The 24,445-nt window shown below is 52.1% G+C and overlaps 1 protein-coding gene across 1 annotated transcript; it reads left to right on the top strand.

The window, feature by feature from the left end:
* The first annotated feature begins 1,295 nt into the window (after positions 1-1,295).
* On the top strand, positions 1,296-22,598 carry LOC131125663 (filamin-C). The gene is made up of 47 exons (XM_078791214.1): positions 1,296-2,269; positions 5,226-5,474; positions 5,543-5,640; positions 5,728-5,878; positions 5,974-6,092; positions 6,159-6,236; positions 6,349-6,511; positions 6,583-6,783; positions 7,465-7,602; positions 7,689-7,815; positions 9,172-9,308; positions 9,386-9,579; positions 9,650-9,763; positions 9,828-9,971; positions 10,035-10,158; positions 10,226-10,386; positions 10,477-10,567; positions 10,645-10,814; positions 10,884-11,001; positions 11,065-11,327; positions 11,386-11,983; positions 12,049-12,222; positions 13,901-14,063; positions 14,136-14,296; positions 14,381-14,548; positions 14,677-14,800; positions 14,867-15,023; positions 16,649-16,838; positions 16,919-16,942; positions 17,047-17,294; positions 17,519-17,618; positions 17,681-17,821; positions 17,883-18,011; positions 18,075-18,248; positions 18,322-18,483; positions 19,277-19,480; positions 19,548-19,700; positions 19,765-19,887; positions 19,966-20,205; positions 20,284-20,553; positions 20,649-20,786; positions 20,855-20,970; positions 21,050-21,215; positions 21,329-21,505; positions 21,570-21,788; positions 21,866-22,072; positions 22,132-22,598. Exons 1-47 carry the CDS (start codon positions 1,894-1,896, stop codon positions 22,317-22,319), a joined length of 8,130 nt encoding a protein of 2,709 aa, XP_078647340.1. The 5' UTR covers positions 1,296-1,893; the 3' UTR covers positions 22,320-22,598.
* The last annotated feature ends 1,847 nt before the right edge of the window (positions 22,599-24,445 follow it).

Raw genomic sequence — 24,445 nt, 5'->3', positions numbered from 1 at the left:
TCTAGATCTCCCCTTTAATGGAGGAAAACGTCAGAAGGCCATCAGATAGCTACGTTCTCACGCGTGCTTGACCTCGTGTATGACACTAGATCATAGTGATCTAGTGTTTTTCAACCTTTTTTGAGCCACGGCACGTTTTTTACATTGGAAAAATCTTGTGGCACACCACTAACCAAAAATGTTCCAAAATGTCACCACGACCTCACACGTGCATCAATAAGTCTATGGGAGGAACAAGGTAGGTGTTGATCTAGTGACTAGATCATGTATGACTTCTACCGGTGGCTAATGTAACGTTAGTGACACCTAGTGGCCAGTGGACAATACTGCACACTCGTGTCTGCTTCTGGTCTTCGGACTCCAAATGTTAGCATTTGGCAGATAAAACACCACGGCTTCATATGGCTTCTAGCAAAACTCATGGTAGCATCTGTTCCGCTCCTCCTGGTACACCGCTCCTCCTGGTGCACCGCTCCTTCCTGGTGCACCGCTCCTTCCTGGTGCACCGCTCCTTCCTGGTACACCGCTCCTTCCTGGTACACCGCTCCTCCTGGTACACCGCTCCTCCTGGTAAACCGCTCCTTCCTGGTACACCGCTCCTTCCTGGTACACCGCTCCTTCCTGGTACACCGCTCCTCCTGGTACACCGCTCCTTCCTGGTACACCGCTCCTTCCTGGTACACCGCTCCTTCCTGGTACACCGCTCCTTCCTGGTACACCGCTCCTTCCTGGTACACCGCTCCTTCCTGGTACACCGCTCCTCCTGGTACACCGCTCCTTCCTGGTACACCGCTCCTTCCTGGTACACCGCTCCTTCCTGGTACACCGCTCCTCCTGGTACACCGCTCCTTCCTGGTACACCGCTCCTTCCTGGTACACCGCTCCTTCCTGGTACACCGCTCAGGGGTCCCACAGCAAAGCAATCTCCATCCAGCCCATGTAGGTGTCCTAGTGTAGTTCCATTAGCCACCACAAGGAGTCACCAAAGTGAAAGAACATGTTTAAGAGCTCCTTGATGTTCCAACCTGTATTTACAAAGTCCTAAACAGGGTTTCTATGTCTAATAGGTGCTGGTTTGTCTTATAATGCCCACCATGTTGGCTAATAGGAGAGTAAGGTGACTATAGGGCTGTTATATCATGTGGAACAATGACCGCCATAAATGAGGCCTGACTTTAAGGCCAAAAAGGACCATGTGAGGTCATGGTGACATTTTCGAGAGACGGATGCCCGAGTAAGCATCCGTCTCACTCGGGCAGCCATCTTGCTTCAAGTGGTGCCTACATGGCCTGGACGTAACAGGAAGTGATGTGATGTCATCTTGGGCCGCTCCCAGCATGTTGCTACCTTGACTTGCTGGCAGTGGGTCATGGGTCAGCCGGTATCAGGTTAGTCCAGGAACCTTTACGCTACCGATTAGGACTGCTGCCGTTACACGGGACAAACATCAACATCTACTTAGTTAGTCTACTTAGTCTACACGACTTAGTCTACACTACTTAGACTACTTAGTCTACACTACTTAGTCTTGGTCTTGATCACGTGTCGCCGAACGATACGGAGGAAGATTGTCAATGCCAACTGATGACGCACCCGGGGGGGCCCAAGTGTCCCTCTGCTGTGTGAACCCTAAAAATAGACAGAGCCATGGGGGTGGAGAGCGAAGGGGGGGGGTCCGACCCCTCCCCCCAGCCGCCCTCCTCATCCAATGAGCAGGTGGCTGGCTATCAGGCCGGGTGTTATTATGGTCTGGCAAGAACATTCCAGGGAGTCCTGCACACTGACGCTGGCCGGCTTTGTGGACGCTGGTCTTCATCACGCTGGCCACCAACATCCACGTTTTAGTTTCCCATGAGCCTCGGTGGATGCTCCTGCCAGTGAGCGAGGACACGCATGGTGAGCGGCTACATGGAGCGGCAGCAACTCCTCAACTTTGTGGTCCGGGAGGAGGTGGAGGACGAGGTCGAAGAGGAGGAGATGCCGGCCACTGAGAAGGACCTGGCCGAGGACGCTCCCTGGAAGAAGATCCAGCAGAACACCTTCACCAGGTGGTGCAACGAGCACCTTAAATGTGTCAGCAAGCGCATCATGGACCTGCAGAAGGACCTGGGTGATGGCCTCAAGCTGATTGGACTCCTGGAGGTCCTGAGTCAGAGGAGCATGTACCGCAAGTACCACGCCAGACCCAACTTCCGCCAGATGAAGCTGGAAAACGTGTCGGTGGCGCTGGAGTTCCTGGAGCGCGAACACATCCGCCTCGTGTCCATAGGTGAGTCCTGTCAGGTACGGGGGGGGGGCCTGCATGGGGGAGGACTGGGGGGGGGCTGCACGGGGGAGGACTGGGAGGGGCTGTCAAACAGCTGATGCCATCAGCTGCCTCAATCACTGACCTCTGACCTCTGAGACCCCAACAGGATCCCGTCTCGCTTGACGGAAGAAAAACAAACGTTGACACCAGGGGCGTGTCCACGTATGATTGACAGCACATGGAGGCGTTCTGTTGGGCGGGGCTACCATGTGTGTGGGGTGAGGGGGGAAGGTCCTCAGAGGGTGTAGCGTGGGGGGTGGGGTGTTTTCTGATTGACGGGGCGACAGCTGAGCTGTTTTCCCTCTCAAAATAGAGGCAGGCTTTCTACATGGAGACCACTCACATGTATGACACTAGATCATGTATGACACTACATCCTGTATGACACTAGATCGTGTATGACACTAGATCCTGTATGACACTAGATCATGTATGACACTAGATCATGTATGACACTAGTTCATGTATGACACTAGTTCATGTATGACACTAGATCCTGTATGACACTAGATCGTGTATGACACTAGATCCTGTATGACACTAGATCATGTATGACACTAGATCCTGTATGACACTAGATCGTGTATGACACTAGATCATGTATGACACTACATCCTGTATGACACTAGATCGTGTATGACACTAGATCCTGTATGACACTAGATCATGTATGACACTAGATCATGTATGACACTAGTTCATGTATGACACTAGTTCATGTATGACACTAGATCCTGTATGACACTAGATCATGTATGACACTAGATCCTGTATGACACTAATCATGTATGACACTAGATCATGTATGACACTAGATCCTGTATGACACTAGATCCTGTATGACACTAGATCGTGTATGACACTAGATCCTGTATGACACTAGATCATGTATGACACTAGATCATGTATGACACTAGTTCATGTATGACACTAGTTCATGTATGACACTAGATCATGTATGACACTAGATCATGTATGACACTAGTTCATGTATGACACTAGTTCATGTATGACACTAGATCATGTATGACACTAGATCATGTATGACACTAGATCCTGTATGACACTAGATCATGTATGACACTAGATCCTGTATGACACTAATCATGTATGACACTAGATCATGTATGACACTAGATCCTGTATGACACTAGATCGTGTATGACACTAGATCATGTATGACACTAGTTCATGTATGACACTAAATCGTGTATGACACTAGTTCATGTATGACACTAGATCGTGTATGACACTAGATCGTGTATGACACTAGATCCTGTATGACACTAGATCATGTATGACACTAGATCCTGTATGACACTAGATCGTGTATGACACTAGATCGTGTATGACACTAGATCCTGTATGACACTAGATCATGTATGACACTAGATCCTGTATGACACTAGATCCTGTATGACACTAATCATGTATGACACTAGATCATGTATGACACTAGATCCTGTATGACACTAGATCGTGTATGACACTAGATCCTGTATGACACTAGATCATGTATGACACTAGATCATGTATGACACTAGTTCATGTATGACACTAGATCCTGTATGACACTAGATCATGTATGACACTAGATCCTGTATGACACTAATCATGTATGACACTAGATCATGTATGACACTAGATCCTGTATGACACTAGATCGTGTATGACACTAGATCGTGTATGACACTAGTTCATGTATGACACTAAATCGTGTATGACACTAGTTCATGTATGACACTAGATCGTGTATGACACTAGATCGTGTATGACACTAGATCCTGTATGACACTAGATCATGTATGACACTAGATCCTGTATGACACTAGATCGTGTATGACACTAATCATGTATGACACTAGATCATGTATGACACTAGATCATGTATGACACTAGATCATGTATGACACTAGATCCTGTATGACACTAGATCGTGTATGACACTAGATCATGTATGACACTAGTTCATGTATGACACTAGATCGTGTATGACACTAGATCCTGTATGACACTAGATCCTGTATGACACTAGATCCTGTATGACACTAGATCCTGTATGACACTAGATCCTGTATGACACTAGATCATGTATGACACTAGATCCTGTATGACACTAGATCATGTATGACACTAGATCATGTATGACACTAGATCCTGTATGACACTAGATCGTGTATGACACTAGATCGTGTATGACACTAGATCGTGTATGATACTAGATCGTGTATGACACTAGATCCTGTATGACACTAGATCGTGTATGACACTAGATCGTGTATGACACTAGATCCTGTATGACACTAGATCCTGTATGACACTAGTTCATGTATGACACTGATCATGTATGACACTAGATCCTGTATGACACTAGATCATGTATGACACTAGGTCATGTATGACACTACATCCTGTATGACACTAGATCGTGTATGACACTAGATCGTTTATGACACTAGATCATGTATGACACTAGATCATGTATGACACTAGATCCTGTATTAAGATATGCCTTTATTCGTCCCTCAGTGGGGAAATTTGACACTGATCATGTATGACACTAGATCGTGTATGACACTAGATCGTGTATGACACTAGATCCTGTATGACACTAGTTCATGTATGACACTAGATCATGTATGACACTAGATCATGTATGACACTAGATCCTGTATGGCTAGATCCAGCTGGCACACACGCGTCCTCTGGCCTGATTTAGTGACACGAATTGAACAAAATGTATTTTATTTTGAAACATTTTCTCCACAAAAATTGCCCCCCTCCAAAGTTGTGAGGTGTTTTGAGGTCAAAGGTCATGCTATGTTCACGCGTGTCCTTGCACGCCCATCCTCCTGTCACGTCCTTGGTCACGTGACAAGCAGGGGGCGTGACCTACACTAACTTCCTTCCGCTCCAGACTCCAAAGCCATCGTGGACGGGAACCTGAAGCTGATCCTGGGTCTGATCTGGACCCTCATCCTTCACTACTCCATCTCCATGCCCATGTGGGAAGATGAGGATGACCAGGACGCCAAGAAGCTGACCCCCAAGCAACGTCTTCTGGGCTGGATCCAGAACAAGGTGCCCCAGCTGCCCATCACCAACTTCCACCGGGACTGGAGGGACGGCAAGGCCCTGGGAGCTCTGGTGGACAACTGTGCCCCCGGTAGAACCATAGACTTCATCCGTCCACTGGTGTGTGCCGGTAATGACTGGTCTGGTACCGGCCCTCAGGTCTCTGTCCAGACTGGGAGAGTTGGGATCCGAGTCAGCCGGTGGAGAACGCCAGAGAGGCCATGCAGCAGGCGGACGACTGGCTGGGCGTACCTCAGGTGACGTGGCCTTACCTTTCCCTTTGTCCTTTGGAGCATCTTGGAAGTCGGCCTTCCTCACTTTGGGAAGTGTCCCTTTGTGTGCAGGTCATTGCTCCGGAGGAGATCGTCGACCCCAATGTGGATGAGCACTCGGTCATGACCTATCTGTCTCAGTTCCCTAAAGCCAAACTGAAACCCGGCGCCCCCTTGAGAGCCAAGACCCTACATCCAAAGAGAGCCAAAGCCTTTGGACCGGGTGGGACCAACATCGGAATACCGACATGTTTGGTCGTAGCTGTGTTGGTGTCTCCTCGCTATTATAATTATTACTAACAACCTCTTGGGTCCAAGGTATCGAACCTCGGGGGAACGTGGTTCTGAAGCCAGCAGAGTTTCTGGTGGAGACAGTAGAGGCTGGACTGGGCGAGGTTCTGGTTTATGTGGAGGACATGGAGGGTCACACGGAGGAGGTGGGACATACAACACGGTGGGGCTGGTCCAAGGGTGCTCGTGCTGACACAAGGTGTTTGTTTTAGGCCAGAGTGATTCCCAACAACGACAAGAACAGAACCTACTCCGTGGTCTACCAACCCAAAGTGGAGGGTCTTCATAAAGTAAGCTCAGAAAACCAAGACCTGCAGAACCTCTTGGAGGTCTCCCACAGAGCTTCTGGTGATGGCGACTTAGAAACTTTGTGGACTCTGACTGTGTTTTCCCCCGTCACAGGTGAAGGTCCTGTTTGCGGGCCAGGACATCGACAGGAGTCCCTTCATGGTCCACGTCTCCAAAGCCATGGGCGATGCCACGCGGGTTCAGGCCCGTGGTGTGGGACTGCAGCACTTGGGAAACGTAGCCACCAAGCCCACGTACTTCGATATTTACACAGCCGGTCAGCGGGCAGACCCCGAAGCAGCCCACGTGGTCCTGCACCCCCTAAAGGTCTCATCTGTGGACCACCAGGTGCTGGCACCGGAGATGTGGGCGTGGTCATCGCAGATTCAAATGACCGCAGGGACACGGTGGAGGTAGTCCTGGAGAACAAAGGGGACAGCGTCTTCCGTTGCACCTACGTTCCCGTCTTGGAGGGGCCACACACGGTCTACGTGACCTTTGCCGGTCAGCAGATTCCCAGGAGCCCCTTCCCGGTCCACATTGCTGAAGGTAGATCTTTCACACTTGCTGGTAGCATGTTTGTTCAGCTGACTCCCAACCGTATTCCTTGGACAACTCAGTCCTGACTCAAGGCCTGAGGTGTTTGTGGTGGACCCAAAGGCTTGGACTCTGAGGTACTGTTTGACTCAGAGACAAATGAGTCCTCTTGTTGGACTGGACTGGGTGCGCGTCCTCTAGGCCACATGCTCACCACCGCTCTTCCCTCCTTCAGTTCTACAGAGCGCCCCCCTGCCGGCATCTCCAGTGCGGCTTGTACCTCAGTCACTATGCACCTCTCCACGGAGAGCGCCGCCACCAACGCCGCCCAAACCCGGGCCACCAAGTTAGTAGAGGCGGGGTCAGGGTCTGGACCGGCGGGGTCTAGCTTCACAGCATGGCTCCGTCTGCATTAGTCCAGCCCGCGTGTGCGTGCGGACACCTGAGCAACAGGCCCTCGCTGCATGCGGGTCCACGTGGAGGTCCGGCCCCTTCCAGCGAGGGCGACCTCTGTGTGACCCTTGTTGCTATGAAGCGTCCCAGATGAGGGTGGCTTCTCTTGAGCAATCGTTATGTAACCCCATCAGATGATTGCTGCATTCTCTTCCTCCTCAGTTGACCTTTTCTGTTCTCTCTTCCACGCCGTTACCGAACACGAGCTAACCGGCGCCACCTTCTGATTGGTCCACACAGCCTGCAATCCGCACGCCTGCAGGGCATACGGCCGAGGTCTGCAGCCCAAAGGTCTGAGAGTGAACCAAGTGGCGGATTTTAAAGTTCACACCAAAGGAGGCGGCAGCGGCGAGCTCCGAGTCACGGTGAAGGGTCCAAGTGAGCATCTTCACCTGGTGATACCATGTTGGTAGCCCCGCCCACGCCGGGCCCTAAGGTCACGCTGCTGCGCGTCTTCACTGCAGGCGGCCTGGAGGAGCCAGTGAAGGTGGTCGAGGTGGACGGCGGCCCCTATGGGTGTAGCTATTATCCCATCGTGACAGGAAGTTACATCATCACCATCACCTGGGGGGGTCACAGCATTACACGCAGGTGAACCTCCGACCTTAATAGCGTGAACGACATGTCCCCTTAATGCTCCTTTTTTTGACGTGCGATTATCGTGCATGTCCTGTCTAACCCTGGACTGGCGCCGTAGTTTGACACACCGCGGCGGCGCCAGTTGTTAGCGCTAGAAAAGGAATGTTTGGAATGTTACGTTAGCTTGGAAAACCTGGTGGATGCTTCCCTCCACAAGCCAGGTTGGTGTCGCCATATGTGACCAAGTACGTGGCTTCTGCAGGGGTTCAGACCCGGGTACCAGGGTCCCAACTCACGATTCGGCAGATTTCTTTCTGCTGGTTGAAGGCCACAGCGGATGCAGCTAGCATTAGCATTAGATGCATTAGCTGGAGTGCCAGCTTCCTAACTCGTCGCCGGGAAACATTTTCAACATGTCAGTAAAGCATACGTTCATTATAGCACTCAAACTGATCTTATTTACCGCCGATGGTGCAAATCTGAGACAGGAACAACATCAAATTTCAAATTAAAAGCACAAACTAAGAACCACCAACCACCAGAGCCTGCAGTTTGTGTGTTTAGCGCTCGATGAGGACTACGTTAGCACCGTATAGAGGTCCTAAGCGGGACGTTCAAGGACGGCAAAAAGTGGGACAATTCACCGCTTGCATTAAAAATGCAACATTTGGTGACTTTCTAACTGTATATCATTTTTTATCAAATCATCGCCCAACTTGCAGAACTGCCATCATTTTACGTATCAAATGGTTTTCCATACGAGATTCACATCCCGACTTAGACTAGATCCGGGATTCTCAATGATTGTCTTTCATGCCCCCCCCATAATATCCATGCATTTATATCTATGTATTTATATCTATATATTTATATCCATGTATTTATATCTGTGTATTTATATCTGTGTATTTATATCTATGTATTTATATCTGTGTATTTATATCTAGTATGTATTTATATCTGTATATTTATATCTATATATTTATATCTCTATATTTATATCTATGTATTTATATCTTTATATTTATATCTCTATATTTATATCTCTATATTTATATCTATATATTTATATCTCTATATTTATATCTATGTATTTATATCTTTATATTTATATCTCTATATTTATATCTATGTATTTATATCTTTATATTTATATCTCTATATTTATATCTATGTATTTATATCTTTATATTTATATCTCTATATTTATATCTATGTATTTATATCTTTATATTTATATCTCTATATTTATATCTATGTATTTATCGGTACTGCACGGACTCAACCTGAAACTGCAAGCTGGAAAATGCACCAAAATAAGAGCATGATGATGGCAATTCTGACTAAAATATTGTACTCCATTGACAGCCCTACTTTGGTCTACGTGAGCGAGGAGGCGGGGCCTCAGAAAGTGCGGGCCTGGGGTCCCGGCCTGGAGACGGGAATGGTGGGAAAGAGCGCCGACTTCGTGGTGGAAGCGATCGGGACAGAGGTGGGAACGCTGGGTACGTCCTCACGGCTTCCAACGTGGCCAATGGGAACGCCAGCTTTGTGTGACGTGAAATGCATCGGCCGTGCTCAGGGTTCTCCATCGAGGGTCCGTCCCAGGCCAAGATCGAATGCGACGACAAGGGCGACGGGTCATGTGACGTGAGGTACTGGCCCACCGAGCCGGGCGACTATGCCATTCACGTCATATGTGACGACGAGGACGTCAAAGACAGCCCCTTCATGGCGCACATCCTGCCCGCCGCCACCGACCTCCACCCAGAGAAGGTGTGGCCACCGAAGGCCGGACACACCCATGCTGACCCAGGTTTCTGACAGCGGGGCGTCTATTCCTCAGGTGAAGTGTTACGGGCCGGGCATCGACCCCGTCGGCTGCATCGTCAACAAGCCGGCCCATTTCACCATCGACACCCGAGGAGCCGGCAGAGGCCAGCTGAGGCTCTACGCTCAAGTGAGGACCAGCTGACCGCTTGAGTATCTTCTCCATGACGCCCTCATGCTGATGTCCCTCACAGGATGCCGAAGGGGGCCCCATCGACGTGGACATGCGGGACAACGGCGATGAGACCTTCCTGTGCGTCTACGTCCCCACAAAGCCCATCAAGCACACCATCATCATCACGTGGGCGGAGGTCAACATCCCCAACAGCCCCTCCAGGGTAGGTCTCCAAGGTCGCCAGAAGATGCAAGCGACCAAGTGACCAGCGTGCGTTTGCAAGCAGGTCACCATCGGCGAGGGCAGCCATCCGGAGAACGTGAAGGTCTACGGTCCCGGAGTCGAAAGAAGCGGACTGAAGGCCAATGAGCCGACCTACTTCACGGTGGACTGCAGCGAGGCGGGCCAGGGTGAGGCGGGCCTCCTTCTGGGCGTCACGGGAACCGTAGAACGTAACCATGTTGCTTGTGACCTCAGGCGACGTCAGCATCGGCATCAAGTGTGCGCCGGGTGTGGTCCGACCCGCCGAGGCCGACATCGACTTCGACATCATAAAGAATGACAACGACACGTTCACGGTGAAGTACACGCCCCCGGGGCCCGGCCATTACACCATCATGGTGGTCTTCGCTGACCAGGTGAGACCGTCTGAGTTACAAGTTAAGAGACCAAAACACAAAATGACAAAATAACCCTAACCCTAACCCAAAATTTTACTGTTGAAACAGGAAATCCCAATCAGCCCCTTCAGAATAAAAGTGGATCCTTCCCATGACGCTGCTAAAGTGAGAGCGGAAGGACCAGGACTCAACAAGTCGGGTCAGCTGCTTCTCAAAGATCTAAAAACGTCTGACAAGGTTGGACTTTTGGCCTCATGGTTTTCCTTCCCCATGAAGGAGTGGAAGCGGGAAAGCCCACCCACTTCACCGTGTACACCAAAGGAGCCGGCAAAGTCCAACCCCAAGTCCACTTCCTCAGCGCCGCCAAGGGCGACGCCGTGCGCGACTTTGAGATCATCGACAACCACAACTACTCCTACACGGTCCGCTACACGGCGGTCCAACAGGTGAGCTGACCTTTGACCCCGGGACTGAGCAGGCGTCAACCCACGTCCGTGCTGGTTTTTGTCCTTCAGGGTAGCTTGTCCATCACGGTGCTTCACGGGGGGGACCCCATCCCCAAAAGTCCATTTCACATCACCGTGGCTCCGCCTCTCGACCTCAGCAAGATCCAAGTTCACGACCTTGAGAAGAGTAAGGAAAGCTTTCCTTTTCCTCGATGCCAGGGATAGTTGGCCTCACTGCTGTGTCCATCAGAGGTGGATGTCGGAAAGGACCAGGAGTTCCGCATCAGCACTTTGAGGGCCGGGGGTCAAGGCCAGCTGGATGTGAAGATCATTTCTCCATCTCATCGACCAATCCCGTGCAAGGTGGAGTCGGGCACAGCCAATGAGATGCATTCCGTCAGGTACATTCCGCCGGAGGAGGGGCCCTACACTGTGGACATCAGCTACGACGGGAACCCCATCCCGGAAAGTCCGTTGACGGTGGAGGGCGTCCTGCCCCCCGATGCCTCCAAGGTGAGTTTCCTCCATCCGGAGGGCGAAGGGGCGTTAACTCCACCTGTTCACCTCACAGGTGCGAGCCTACGGTCCAGGTCTTCAGGGAGGCGTGGTGGGTAAACTGGCCCCGTTTGCCATCGACACCAAGGGAGCCGGCACCGGCGGGTTGGGCCTGACGGTGGAGGGGCCCTGCGAGGCCAAGATTGAATGCCAGGACAACGGGGACGGTTCCTGCTCCGTGTCGTACCTGCCCACTGAGTCTGGCGAGTATGCCATCAACATCCTGTTCGCTGACCGGCACATCCCCGGGTCACCCTTCAAGGCGGCGGTCCAGTCCATGTTCGACCCCAGCAGAGTGACGGCCAGCGGTCCCGGATTAGAGCGCGGGAAAGTCAATGAGGCCGCATCCTTCCTGGTGGACTGCTCCAAAGCCGGGGAGGCGGAGCTTACCATCGAGATCATCTCAGAGTCCGGGTCCAAAGCCAAGGTTCATGTGGAGAACAACGGGGACGGAACCTACGCCATCACCTACACCCCACAGCTCCACGGCGTATACGCGATCACCGTCAAGTATGGAGGCGTGCCGGTGCCGCAGTTCCCCGCCCACCTGCGGGTGGAACCGGTCCTGGACGTCAGCGGGGTCCAGGTCTACGGACCTGGGGTGGAACCCAGAGGTTAGTTGGTCTGTGGGCTTATTGACGCTTTGTTTCTGAATGCCGCCTCGGTGTCGGTCCTCCAGGAGTCTTGAGGGAAGTGGGCACGCATTTCACCGTGGACGCCAGGAGTGTTTACAAGAGCAGCGGCGGCCATGTTAAAGTCTTTATTTCCAACCCGTCGGGCGCCAACACGGACGCCTTCATCACAGACAAGGCTGATGGCACGTGCCGCGTGGAGTACACGCCCTTCGAGGACGGTCAGCCACTTGACTTGGATTTTTATCACATGACTGTAATTAGCATGCTAACAGGAACACGCTAGCCCGTTACCTCACGGTGCCATACGACACGTTACATTGGTATTCCATTTCATCGATCCATAAAAATATCTGATGAATGGCATTTTGTCCACAGTTAACTCCCAAGGAGTGACATTTCATGGCAGATGGAAATAATATCTGTAATGAGTAGGGGAAATCTCTTGGTGGTAAAGGATTCCATGTGCAACTCCAAGGATAATGACATCAAATGTTATGTCAAGGATATCAATGTGGGAACTATGGGCCATTATTTACAACAATACAGTCAGCAAGCATATTCTTGGATGACTGTTTGGCTTTATTATTAGCATATTAGCTCTTAAACTCGCCCACAAACGTTCAGCAGATACAAAATGTGAGGGAGTGAGACCTCTGACTTTATTTATGATACTGCTTTTAAATTCTAAATGTTTGTGTTTCTAAAAAAGCCTATTTAGGAACATTCCGAAAGGATTATTATGAAAGATTTGCCTCAATGCACCTTTCCTTCATCAAACGTACTCAGGAAAATAGCTAACACCACAATAGGCAGAAAATAATACCTTCAATAATACATCAAATAGTCAGAATACCTTCAATAATACATCAAATAGTCAGAATACATTCAATAATACATCAAATAGTCAGAATACATTCAATAATACATCAAATAGTCAGAATACATTCAATAATACATCAAATAGTCAGAATACCTTCAATAATACATCAAATAGTCAGAATACCTTCAATAATACATCAAATAGTCAGAATACCTTCAATAATACATCAAATAGTCAGAATACATTTTATACTCATTGCAAACCTAATGTATGTTCATTTCTCTTTTAAGGGGTGGGGTTGGGGTTCCATCCATCCACCCATCCATCCACCAATCCATCCACCAATCCATCCACCCATCCATCCATCCACCCATCCACCAATCCATCCATCCACCCATCATCCATCCACCCATCCATCCATCCATCCATCCATCATCCATCCATCCATCCACCCATCATCCATCCATCCATCCACCCATCCATCCATCCATCCATCCACCCGTCCACCAATCCATCCATCCACCCATCATCCATCCATCCATCCACCCATCCATCATCCATCCATCCATCATCCATCCACCCATCCATCATCCACCCATCCATCATCCATCCACCCATCCATCCATCCATCCATCCACCCGTCCACCAATCCATCCATCCACCCATCATCCATCCATCCATCCACCCATCCATCATCCATCCACCCATCCATCATCCACCCATCCATCATCCATCCACCCATCCATCATCCATCCACCCATCCATCATCCATCCACCCATCCATCCATCCATCCATCCATCCATCCACCCACCCATCCATCCATCCACCCATCCATCATCCATCATCCATCCACCCATCCACCCATCCACCAATCCATCCATCCACCCATCATCCACCCACCAATCCATCCATCCACCCATCCATCCATCCACCCATCCACCAATCCATCCATCCACCCATCATCCACCCACCCATCCATCCATCCATCCATCATCCATCCACCCATCCAGCGATGATGCTTCCTAGTGGAGATTCCAACCTGGGGACAGCCTAATTGATGCATATGTACTTGTAGGACTGCATCTCATCAACGTGTCATGCGATGATGGCGTCCTACCCAAGAGTCCATTCAGGGTGTTGGTGACTGAAGGTTGTGATCCGAGTCGAGTGCAAGCCTACGGGTCGGGTCTGGAGGAGGGTCTGGTCAGCAAACCCAACCAGTTCACAGTGGAGACCAGGTGACTGAAGCACGGTGAATGTTTGGGATCATTGTCGGAAGGTTCTGACCTCCCTCGTGTCCCGTCCCTCAGGGGTGCCGGCACAGGTGGTCTTGGCCTGGCCATCGAAGGCCCCTCGGAAGCAAAGATGTCCTGTAAGGACAACAAAGATGGCAGCTGCAGCGTGGAGTACATTCCTTTCAGTCCCGGAGAGTATGATGTCAATGTCACTTTTGGAGGAATTCCAATTCCAGGTGTTGGATCTGGTGCCGACTGAAGTCCGGTATGGGGACTGACAGGGTTTGGTTCTCCGACAACAACTGCACTCATCTTTTCAGGGAGTCCATTTCGAGTCCCAGTGCGAGAGCTGATTGATCCCACAAAAGTGAGGTGTTCTGGACCAGGTCTTGGAAGTGGAGTCCGTGCTCACGTCTGTCAGACCTTCACAGTGGACAGCAGCAAAGCTGGTGTAGCCCCTTTGGAGGTCCAGATCTTTGGCCCCACAGGTGACAACGTGGAGCATGAACCTGTCTTCTGATTCCCGACGTCCTGCGTGGACAACTTTAGTTAACTGCGTCCCAGTATGTCACAAACTGATCCCAAATCTGAATCCGAACCTCTGCTGGTTCCGCAGGTGTCGCAGAACCCGTCAGCGTTAAAGATAACGGGGGAGGGTCTCACACGATCAACTACACTCCGGCCAATGACGGCCCGTACACCGTGAGCGTCAAATATGCTAAGCAGGACGTCCCTCGAAGGTAAGGAACAGTCCAAAAGCTCTTTCGGGTCTTTTGTCCTGGTCTCACGTCTGGAAACCCTTTCAGTCCATTCAAGATCAAGACCCTGCCTGCTCACGATGCCAGCAAGGTCCGTGCCGACGGTCCTGGTCTGAACTCATCCGGCATTCCCGCCAGTCTACCGGTGGAGTTCACCATCGACGCCCGAGATGCCGGTGAAGGACTACTCACGGTTCAGATTCTGGTGAGTCCAGAATGTGACGGGGTCCTTTTCCCCGATTCCACTGATTGAAACGACATTTGCTAGTTGGGAGCAAGCTAGCTCCTTTCCTGGCCTTATTGACTGTGATTAGCACATTGCTAACCGTGTAGCGTTAGCGCATGTTATGTTTCTGGGTCGCCCTTGACCCCCGACACTGACCATGTGACCTCCTGTTCTGCCGGGGGGGGGGTGTCGCTGTTGCTGCAGGGTCCAGACGGGTGCGGGCGCCAGGCCTCAGTGTTTGTGCAGGACTGGGCCACCCGCGTGTGGGAGTCCCATATAGTCAAGAAAACCATCCCGTTCTCCATTCTTAAGAGAGGCCGCGTAAGGCCGCCATCTTGTCTTACCTTATCTTACCTTTTCTTACCTTGCCAACCAACACCCATGCCCCCCCCCCCCCCCCCCCCCCCCCCGCCTGCTTTGGTCATGAAGCTCAACTCAAAACTTCATCAACTCTTCATTTTGATTGGTAAAAACTCACTCCCGCTCGCAGCCACCGCCATCTTCATCTTCATCATCATCATCTGCAGTGCCTGGAGTCATGACGCCAGGCTTATGAGTCACAACTCAGTTTTCAGATTTTTAAGTCACGATTAAAGACTCCTGAGTCATGATGCGAGACTGAGTCACAAGTTCAGACTGTTCAGCCACAAAACAAGAACTATGTCTTGACTTAAGACTTTTTACTTGTGATTTGAGTCTTTTAAGTCACAATTAAAAATACTTTTCAGTCATAACGGGAGACTTTTGAGTCAGTCGTGACTTGAGTTTTTTTTTACTCATGTCCTGATTTAAGAGTCGTGACTTCAGATTTTTGACATGTTGACACATTTTAGTCATGACTTGATACTTTTGAGTCGTGACTTGAAACTTTAGACCTTAGAGTAAGAACTTGAGACTTTTGAGCTCTGACTTGAGATTTTTGAGTCATTTCATAAGTCACCATGAAGTCATGATTAGACTTTATAGCCATGAGACACTTTTGAGTCACAACACAAGACACTTGAGTCTGAACTCAACACTTTTGAGTCATGACACATGACCTTTGAGTTATGACTTGACACTTTTGACTCAGAACAGGACTATTGAGTCGTGACACGACACTTTGGAGTCATGACCCAAGAGTGTGGAGTCCTGACTCCAGACGTGGTGTGGTTTGATGTGATGCTACGTGTCGTTGCTGCCACCACTGGTCATGCTGCCTTCCACGCTGCCGAGAGGAAGGCAACATCCCGCTCGGAGTTGAACTCCAACCCCAAAGAGTTCAAAACATTTTTAAAAACACGTCTGCCAAGGTGGACAAGACTGCTTGCTATGTTGTTGACATGTTCCCAACCAGTGGGCAGGTATGGAATCAGAGCATATGGTGACATGGTAGTCAACATCTAGTTATCTTCACCACGGGGAGCTGGTGGTACGTGGATGTCATCAATGTTCCTGAGTGCTGTTCTAGAGTCAGCACAATGGGATATATTTGGGACAGGGAAGCGGTCTTTGTCTTCAGCCTCAGCGGTTCAGTTCGCTGTCTGCAGACCTCTGGTGGGAAGCACATCCTGAGTCCCACGGTCTTGTTTGTTCACTTAGTCCTTGTGTCCACGTGTCCCCAGGACCCCGAGGGGAAGCCCAAGAAGGCAAACATCTGGGACAATCGGGACGGGACCTACACTGTGTCCTACGTCCCGGACATGACGGGACGCCACACCATCACCATCAAGTACGGCGGGGACGAGATCCCGTACTCGCCCTACCGCATCCACGCCATTCCCACGGGGGACGCCAGCAAGTGTCACGTAACAGGTCAGGCCCCGCCCTCACAAGCTGTCCTTTCCTGTCATTTGTTCGTCATTCATGATTACACCCCCGTCCTTGTTTTACAGTGTCCATCGGAGGACACGGCTCAGGTGAGTGCATATGACTTCCTGTTGACAGCTCCTCGCATGCTGATTGGTTCTTAGCTCAATAATTGACTTTTAATAAACAAAGCATTAAAACGTTGACTTGCTAGGATCCGGGGTGGGTCCGACCATCCAGATCGGAGAGGAGACCGTAATTACGGTGGACGCCAAGGCTGCTGGGAAAGGCAAGGTCACCTGCAAGGTTTCCACCCCCGATGGCGCCGAGCTTGACGTGGACGTGGTGGAAAATGCCGACGGAACGTTTGACGTTTATTACACGGCGCCAGAGCCCGGGAAGTATGTGATCACCATCCGCTTCGGAGGGGAACACATTCCCAACAGTCCCTTCTACGTCCTGGTAAGTCCCACGCACGCCGCCGCCGTCCACGTCCTCGTCAGCAGTGGCCAACAGTGGTTCCACTTCTTCCGTCTCACCTTTGTCTTCATGCATGACGTGTCTGGGTGGGGGTCATGTGACCTCCCTCACCGCTTCATGCATGATCATCTGCTTAAGCCACGCCCACACCCATCCTTGCCGCAATATGATGTCACCATAAGGTCCTATTTTGTCTGTTCGACTAGGCGACGGACGACCCCACGGTCCCCGTTAACGGGACGGAGGCCATTCTCCGCCCCTTCAGCCTGGTCATTCCCTTCACCGTGCAGACCGGAGAAATCACAGGTGAGACTTCTCTCTCTTGGTGTGCTGACCCCGTGATGATGTCATCACTGTGCGCCGGGCAGGCGAAGTGCGAATGCCGTCTGGCCGCACGGCTCGCCCGCACATCGCCGACAATAAGGACGGCACCGTCACCGTCAGGTATTCGCCCACCGAGCGTGGCCTGCACGAGATGGACATCAAGTACGACGGCGAGCACATCCCAGGTACGTGCCGGCGTCTCCCCTTTCCGCCCCGCCCGTGCGCTGACGTCTACGTCTTCCACAGGAAGTCCGCTCCAGTTTTTTGTAGATGCCATTAACAGCGGTCACGTGACTGCGTACGGCCCTGGCTTGAGCCACGGCGTTGCCGACACGCCAGCGACTTTCACCATCGCTACCAAGGACGCCGGAGAAGGTATGGTCTTTTTAAAAGTGCTGATGTTCTGGTGGACGTTCCTCACCGTCAGTGTGGATGCAGGCGGTTTGTCTCTGGCGGTGGAAGGACCGTCCAAAGCCGAGATCAGCTGCAAGGACAACAAAGATGGCACCTGCACCGTGTCCTACCTGCCCACGGCCCCCGGCGACTACAACGTCATCGTCAAGTTTGACGACGAGCACATCCTTGGCAGCCCGTTCAGCGCCAAGATCACCGGTACCCAAACGGCCAAGGTCGCCGGCCGCTCGCGGCTTCGTACTCGTGATGCAGCTTCTGTGTGTGTCTCCAGGCCACGCCCCTCTTGCCTCATCCCGGCTCAACGTCGGCACGGAAACCGACATCTCCTTGAGGATCGCAGAGACCGACCTTAGCAGTCTGACGGCAATCATTCAAGCTCCTTCCGGAAGCCAGGAGGCGTGTGTCCTCAAGAGACTTCCCAACAGACACATCGGTTGGTTGGACACCTGCTGGAATTGGGCTGCGTGGTGGATGCATGGTAGCTGCATGGTGGCTGCATGGTGGCTGCATGGTATCTGCTTGGTATCTGCATGGTAGCTGCATGGTAGCTGCATGGTATCTGCATGGTAGCTGCATGGTAGCTGCATGGTATCTGCATGGTAGCTGCATGGTAGCTGCATGGTAGCTGCATGGTATCTGCATGGTAGCTGCATGGTAGCTGCATGGTAGCTAGCTGGATGTTGTCTACATGGTAGCTGCATGGTAGCTGCATGGTAGATGCATGGTAGCTGCATGGTATCTGCATGGTAGCTGCATGGTAGCTGCATGGTAGCTAGCTGGATGTTGTCTACATGGTAGCTGCATGGTAGCTGCATGGTAGCTGCATGGTATCTGCATGGTATCTGCATGGTAGCTGCATGGTAGCTAGCTGGATGTTGTCTACATGGTAGCTGCATGGTAGCTGCATGGTAGCTGCATGGTATCTGCATGGTATCTGCATGGTAGCTGCATGGTATCTGCATGGTATCTGCATGGTAGCTGCATGGTAGCTGCATGGTATCTGCATGGTAGCTGCATGGTAGCTGCATGGTAGCTAGCTGGATGTTGTCTACATGGTAGCTGCACGGTAGCTGCACGGTGACTGCACGGTAGCTGCACGGTGGATGCACAGTGTCTGCACGGTGTCCCTACTGGAGCGGTGGGAACACCAGATGAGTTGAGCTTTTTTGCGCCATGGTTGAGGCTATTGTTGACGTAGAAGGAAACTCGAGCGTTTGTCCTGCCAGGAATCTCGTTCACGCCGAAGGAAGTGGGCGAGCACGCAGTGAGCGTGAAGAAGGGAGGGAAACATGTGACCAACAGCCCGTTTAAGATCATGGTGGCCCAGTCGGAGATTGGCGATGCCAGCAGGGTGAAAGTGTTTGGACCGGGCCTGGTGGAGGGGCGCACTTTTGAGGTGGCCCACTTCATGGTGGACACCAGGACCGCCGGTACGTCCTCGACGCCCCGCTTGCTTCCCGCTGGCTTCCAAACCGGCCAACGAGTCTGTCTCGGCAGGTTACGGGGGTCTGGGGCTGTCCATCGAGGGTCCGAGCAAAGTGGACATCAACTGCGAGGATGAGGAGGACGGCACGTGTCGTGTCACCTACTGTCCCACGGAGCCCGGGAACTACATCGTCAACATCCGCTTTGCAGACCAGCATGTCACAGGTACGCCGCCCACACGCTGGGAAAGGCTGGAAGGGTCATGTGACCTGTTCCCGTGTGACAACAGGAAGTCCTTTCACCATAAAAGTGTTTGGCGAGGGCAGAATGAAGGAGAGCATCACCAGGAAGCGCCAGGCGCCCGCCATCGCAACCGTGGGCAGCACCTGTGACCTCAACCTCAAAATCCCAGGTAAATCTTGGGTGACATGATGGCGCCCGCTCTGCTCGCTTCCCACATCCTTGACCGCCCTCCTGTCCCCCACGGAAGGCAACTGGTTTCAGATGGTGTCGGCGCAGGAGCGCCTCACGCGCACCTTCACGCGCAGCAGCCACACTTACACGCGCACCGAGCGCACAGAGATCAGCAAGACCCGCGCCGGCGAGACCAAGCGGGAAGTGCGCGTGGAGGAGAGCACGCAGGTCGGTCAGCCGTTCCGAGACATCTTTGGAGACTTTCTAGAACGGGACGGTCTGAGCGGCTTCGGCGGGAGGTCCCCACTGCACCAGGGTGCGTGTGCTCGTCTACTCGCTGCACCCGTTGGCACCACATGACCTTCACGGGACAGCTTTTGCTGCACCCCCACAGGTGAGGACACCAACCAGGAGATGACGGCGCAGGTGACGAGTCCCGGCGGTAAGTGTGAAGACGGCGAGATTATCCGAGGCGAGGACAGCAGGTACAGCGTGCGCTTCGTGCCCCAGGAGATGGGGGCGCACGTGGTCAGTGTCAAATACCGAGGACAGCACGTCCCCGGGAGCCCCTTCCAGTTCACTGTAGGACCCCTGGGAGAGGGAGGGGCCCACAAGGTGCGAGCGGGCGGCACAGGTCTGGAGCGAGCCGTGGCCGGCATGTCAGGTGGGTTCAGTAACCACAAGTGTGAGTCCAGTGTGGGTCCGGCCTCTAGTGGCCGCTGAGGGGTACTGCAGCTGAAGTCTAACGTGGTCTTCCAGCTGAGTTCAGCATCTGGACCAGAGAGGCCGGAGCGGGTGGGCTGTCCATTGCAGTGGAGGGGCCCAGCAAGGCGGAGATTACCTTTGAGGACCGTAAGGATGGTTCCTGCGGGGTCTCCTATGTTGTCCAGGAGCCTGGTGAGATGACAGTCCAAAGGACAACCCTTGGTCCTGGTCTACAGCTCCTCGTTATTTGCTCCCGCCAGGTGATTATGAGGTTTCCATTAAATTCAACGATGAGCACATCCCGGACTCCCCCTTTGTTGTCCCGGTGGCGACCTTGTCTGACGACGCCCGCCGCCTCACCATTACCAGCCTTCAGGTGACCCCAGCATGGTCCTGCACATTCATCGAGCATTCAGACCTTGTTAGCGAAAGCGGTCTGGCCTGTCTTGTCTCAGGACTCTGGCTTGAAGGTGAACCAGGAAGCGTGCTTCGCCATACAGCTAAATGGAGCTCGAGGCCTGATCGACGCCAAGATCCACGCGCCTTCTGGCGCCACCGAGGACTGCTTCATCACCCCAGCGGACAGTGTTGAGATACCTGGGACCTCTGCAGTAGATCTTGGCACGTCATGCATAAGTGTGGAAATTGAACCACTACACGGATGATGTGGTCGGAGGCCTGGCCGCCATTGCTCGGTCCAAAAGCGTAGCTAGACTCCTTGTTTTTGCTTGCAGATCAGCACGCCATCAGGTTCGTCCCCAAAGAGAATGGCGTCCATTCCATCGACGTCCGCTTCAACGGGAGCCATGTGCCCGGAAGCCCCTTCAAAATCCGAGTGGGAGAACCTGGTCAAGCGGGAGACCCCAGCAAAGTCTCAGCCTCCGGGCCGGGCCTGGAGGGCGGAACCACAGGTTTGCCTCAAAGACAGACGTGAAGGTTATGGCCAGCTGGTTCTGATGAGCTCTTTGTCTTCAGGCGTGGCCTCGGAGTTCAGCGTGAACACTTGCAATGCTGGTTGCGGCGCTCTGTCAGTGACCATCGATGGCCCGTCCAAAGTCCAGATGACCTGTCAGGAGTGCTGTGACGGCTATCGGGTCTCTTACACCCCAACGGCCCCCGGAAACTACCTGATCTCCATCAAGTACGGAGGAGCCCAGCACATTGTTGGGAGCCCCTTCAAGGCCAAAGTCTCAGGTTGGTTTGACTGGAATTCCTGGAGTCTGGCTTTGGCATGACGTTCTGGATCCTCATGTTGGTGCACATGTGCTCAGGCCCTCGCCTCTCCGGGGGTCCGAGTCTTCACGAAACATCATCTGTTCTTGTGGAAACTGTAACAAAGTCGTCTGCTGCGGCCGCTGCCTTTGCCTCGTTGCCCAAATTCTCCTCGGATGCCAGTAAGGTGGTCTTAAGGGGCGTCGGCCTGTCTAAGGCCTTTGTGGGCCAGAAGAACTCGTTCACGGTGGACTGCGGCAAAGCAGGTAACGTCCGTTGTTGATGTTGAAAGGCGAGTCTTGGTGCTGAATGTTCCTGCTTGCAGGAACCAACATGTTGATGGTCGGCGTGCACGGGCCCAAAGCCCCCTGCGAAGAGGTCTACGTCAAGCACGCGGGCCACAGGTTGTACAACGTGACGTACACGGTCAAGGAGGTGGGCAGCTACATCCTCATCGTAAAATGGGGCGACGACCATGTCCCCGGGAGCCCTTTTCACGTCACTGCGCCTTGAAGGTGGAGTCTCGCTCCCGACTCCGCCCGATCCATTTCCATGACAGTTTCCAAACTGTCATGGTTTTGAGGTGCTTAGGGGTACCGCCCAACTCCGTCAGACATCATGGAACTGACCTTTGGAAAGAAAGACCATGCTAAACCTGTTTATTCTCAGAGAAAAAGACTTGATGAGTCAAGCGACTCCTTTGACTCCTTTGACTCCTTTGACTCCTTTGACTCCTTTGACTCCTTTGACTCCTTTGACTCCTTTGACTCCTTTGACTCCTTTGACTCCTTTGACTCCCTGACTCCTTTGACTCCCTGACTCGCTGCTGGAGTGACGCATCTGATAAAACATAAAACATTCTCATAACGACACGCTGTCATGGCTTCTTGGGCGGGGTCTTATTCCAGGAAGTAGCAGTTGTCCTGCAGGGGCGCCAAACTACCACACATTGAAATATCCCTACACTTCATTTGTCACTTCCTTCCATCCTTCCATCATCCATCAATCCAGCCATCCATCAATCATCAATCCATCCATCCATCCATCTGTCATCCATCCATCCACCCATCCCACATCCCACATCCCCCATCCACCCACCCACCCATCCATCCATCCATCCATCCATCCATCTTTCCATGGAACCCCACCTCTCAAAGTCAACTGGGGTAGACTCCAGCTGAGCCATGACCTGTTCTAGAAGTGTTATATAGAAGCCATCCATGGTCTTCCACGTATTGGAGGTTGGGGGGGGGGGGGGGGGGGGGGTACTCTGTCTGAGCTACTATGGGAGGGGGGCACCCATGTTGGCTCTTTGTGCAGGCCAGACCACCAGACTCCATGGAGTTGTTCTTCTCTCCCTTCTTTTCTTCTTTGTGTTGGTCTAGTCCCACCTTAGACCACTGACCTTTAACCTTTAGACCCACAAATTAGTCAGCAGACTCATGACCTCCAACTTCCAAACTAACCAAGAACCACCCTGAGCCCTCCTCCTGGTCTTGCTAGTCCTCTTCTAGTCCCTATAGTCCACCCTTAGCCCTCCTCCTGGTCTTGCTAGTCCTCTTCTAGTCCCTATAGTCCACCCTTAGCCCTCCTCCTGGTCTTGCTAGTCCTCTTCTAGTCCCTATAGTCCACCCTTAGCCCTCCTCCTGGTCTTGCTAGTCCTCTTCTAGTCCCTATAGTCCACCCTTAGCCCTCCTCCTGGTCTTGCTAGTCCTCTTCTAGTCCCTATAGTCCACCCTTAGCCCTCCTCGTCTTGCTAGTCCTCTTCTAGTCCCTATAGTCCACCCTTAGCCCTCCTCCTGGTCTTGCTAGTCCTCTTCTAGTCCCTATAGTCCACCCTTAGGCCTCCTCCTGGTCTTGCTAGTCCTCTTCTAGTCCCTATAGTCCACCCTTAGCCCTCCTCCTGGTCTTGCTAGTCCTCTTCTAGTCCCTATAGTCCACCCTTAGCCCTCCTCCTGGTCTTGCTAGTCCTCTTCTAGTCCCTATAGTCCACCCTTAGCCCTCCTCCTGGTCTTGCTAGTCCTCTTCTAGTCCCTATAGTCCACCCTTAGCCCTCCTCCTGGTCTTGCTAGTCCTCTTCTAGTCCCTATAGTTCACCCTTAGCCCTCCTCCTGGTCTTGCTAGTCCTCTTCTAGTCCCTATAGTCCACCCTTAGCCCTCCTCCTGGTCTTGCTAGTCCTCTTCTAGTCCCTATAGTTCACCCTTAGCCCTCCTCCTGGTCTTGCTAGTCCTCTTCTAGTCCCTATAGTCCACCCTTAGCCCTCCTCCTGGTCTTGCTAGTCCTCTTCTAGTCCCTATAGTCCACCCTTAGCCCTCCTCCTGGTCTTGCTAGTCCTCTTCTAGTCCCTATAGTTCACCCTTTATGTTTGTTGTTTTGTGTGTTTCTTGTGCTCTAGGCGATGTAAGGTCACATGACTAAAATAGAAGCAGAATGAATGAGGGGGGGGTCAATGGGGGCTGGTAATGTGGGGGAGGGGGGGGTCATGTCATCTCCCCAGTAGAAGAGAAAAAAGTGTTTGTTCCTTCAAAGTAAAAGAGGATCAGCCAATCGCTCATCAATAATTGGGGGAGGTTTGGGTCACATGATCCCCACGAGGCGCCACATGAAAACCGATACAACACATCAAAACACGCCCGCT

The sequence above is a fragment of the Doryrhamphus excisus genome, linkage group LG6 (assembly GCF_037039965.1).
Source record: "Doryrhamphus excisus strain RoL-2023G ecotype Guam linkage group LG6, RoL_Dexc_Guam_v1.1, whole genome shotgun sequence".
NCBI lineage: Eukaryota > Metazoa > Chordata > Actinopteri > Syngnathiformes > Syngnathidae > Doryrhamphus > Doryrhamphus excisus.
Note: the sequence above shows the minus strand (reverse complement) of the source record. Positions and strands in the feature narration are given on the sequence as shown.

What these genes read in the sequence shown, in the direction of transcription:
- LOC131125663 (XM_078791214.1), top strand. Translation starts at nt 1,894, where the DNA reads ATGGTGAGCGGCTACATGGAGCGGCAGCAACTCCTCAACTTTGTGGTC. An exon ending in AGTCACGGTGAAGGGTCCAA is followed by an intron (nt 7,603 to 7,688) that starts GTGAGCATCTTC and finishes TCTTCACTGCAG; the next exon opens with GCGGCCTGGAGGAGCCAGTG. An exon ending in GTACACGCCCTTCGAGGACG is followed by an intron (nt 12,223 to 13,900) that starts GTCAGCCACTTG and finishes ATGTACTTGTAG; the next exon opens with GACTGCATCTCATCAACGTG.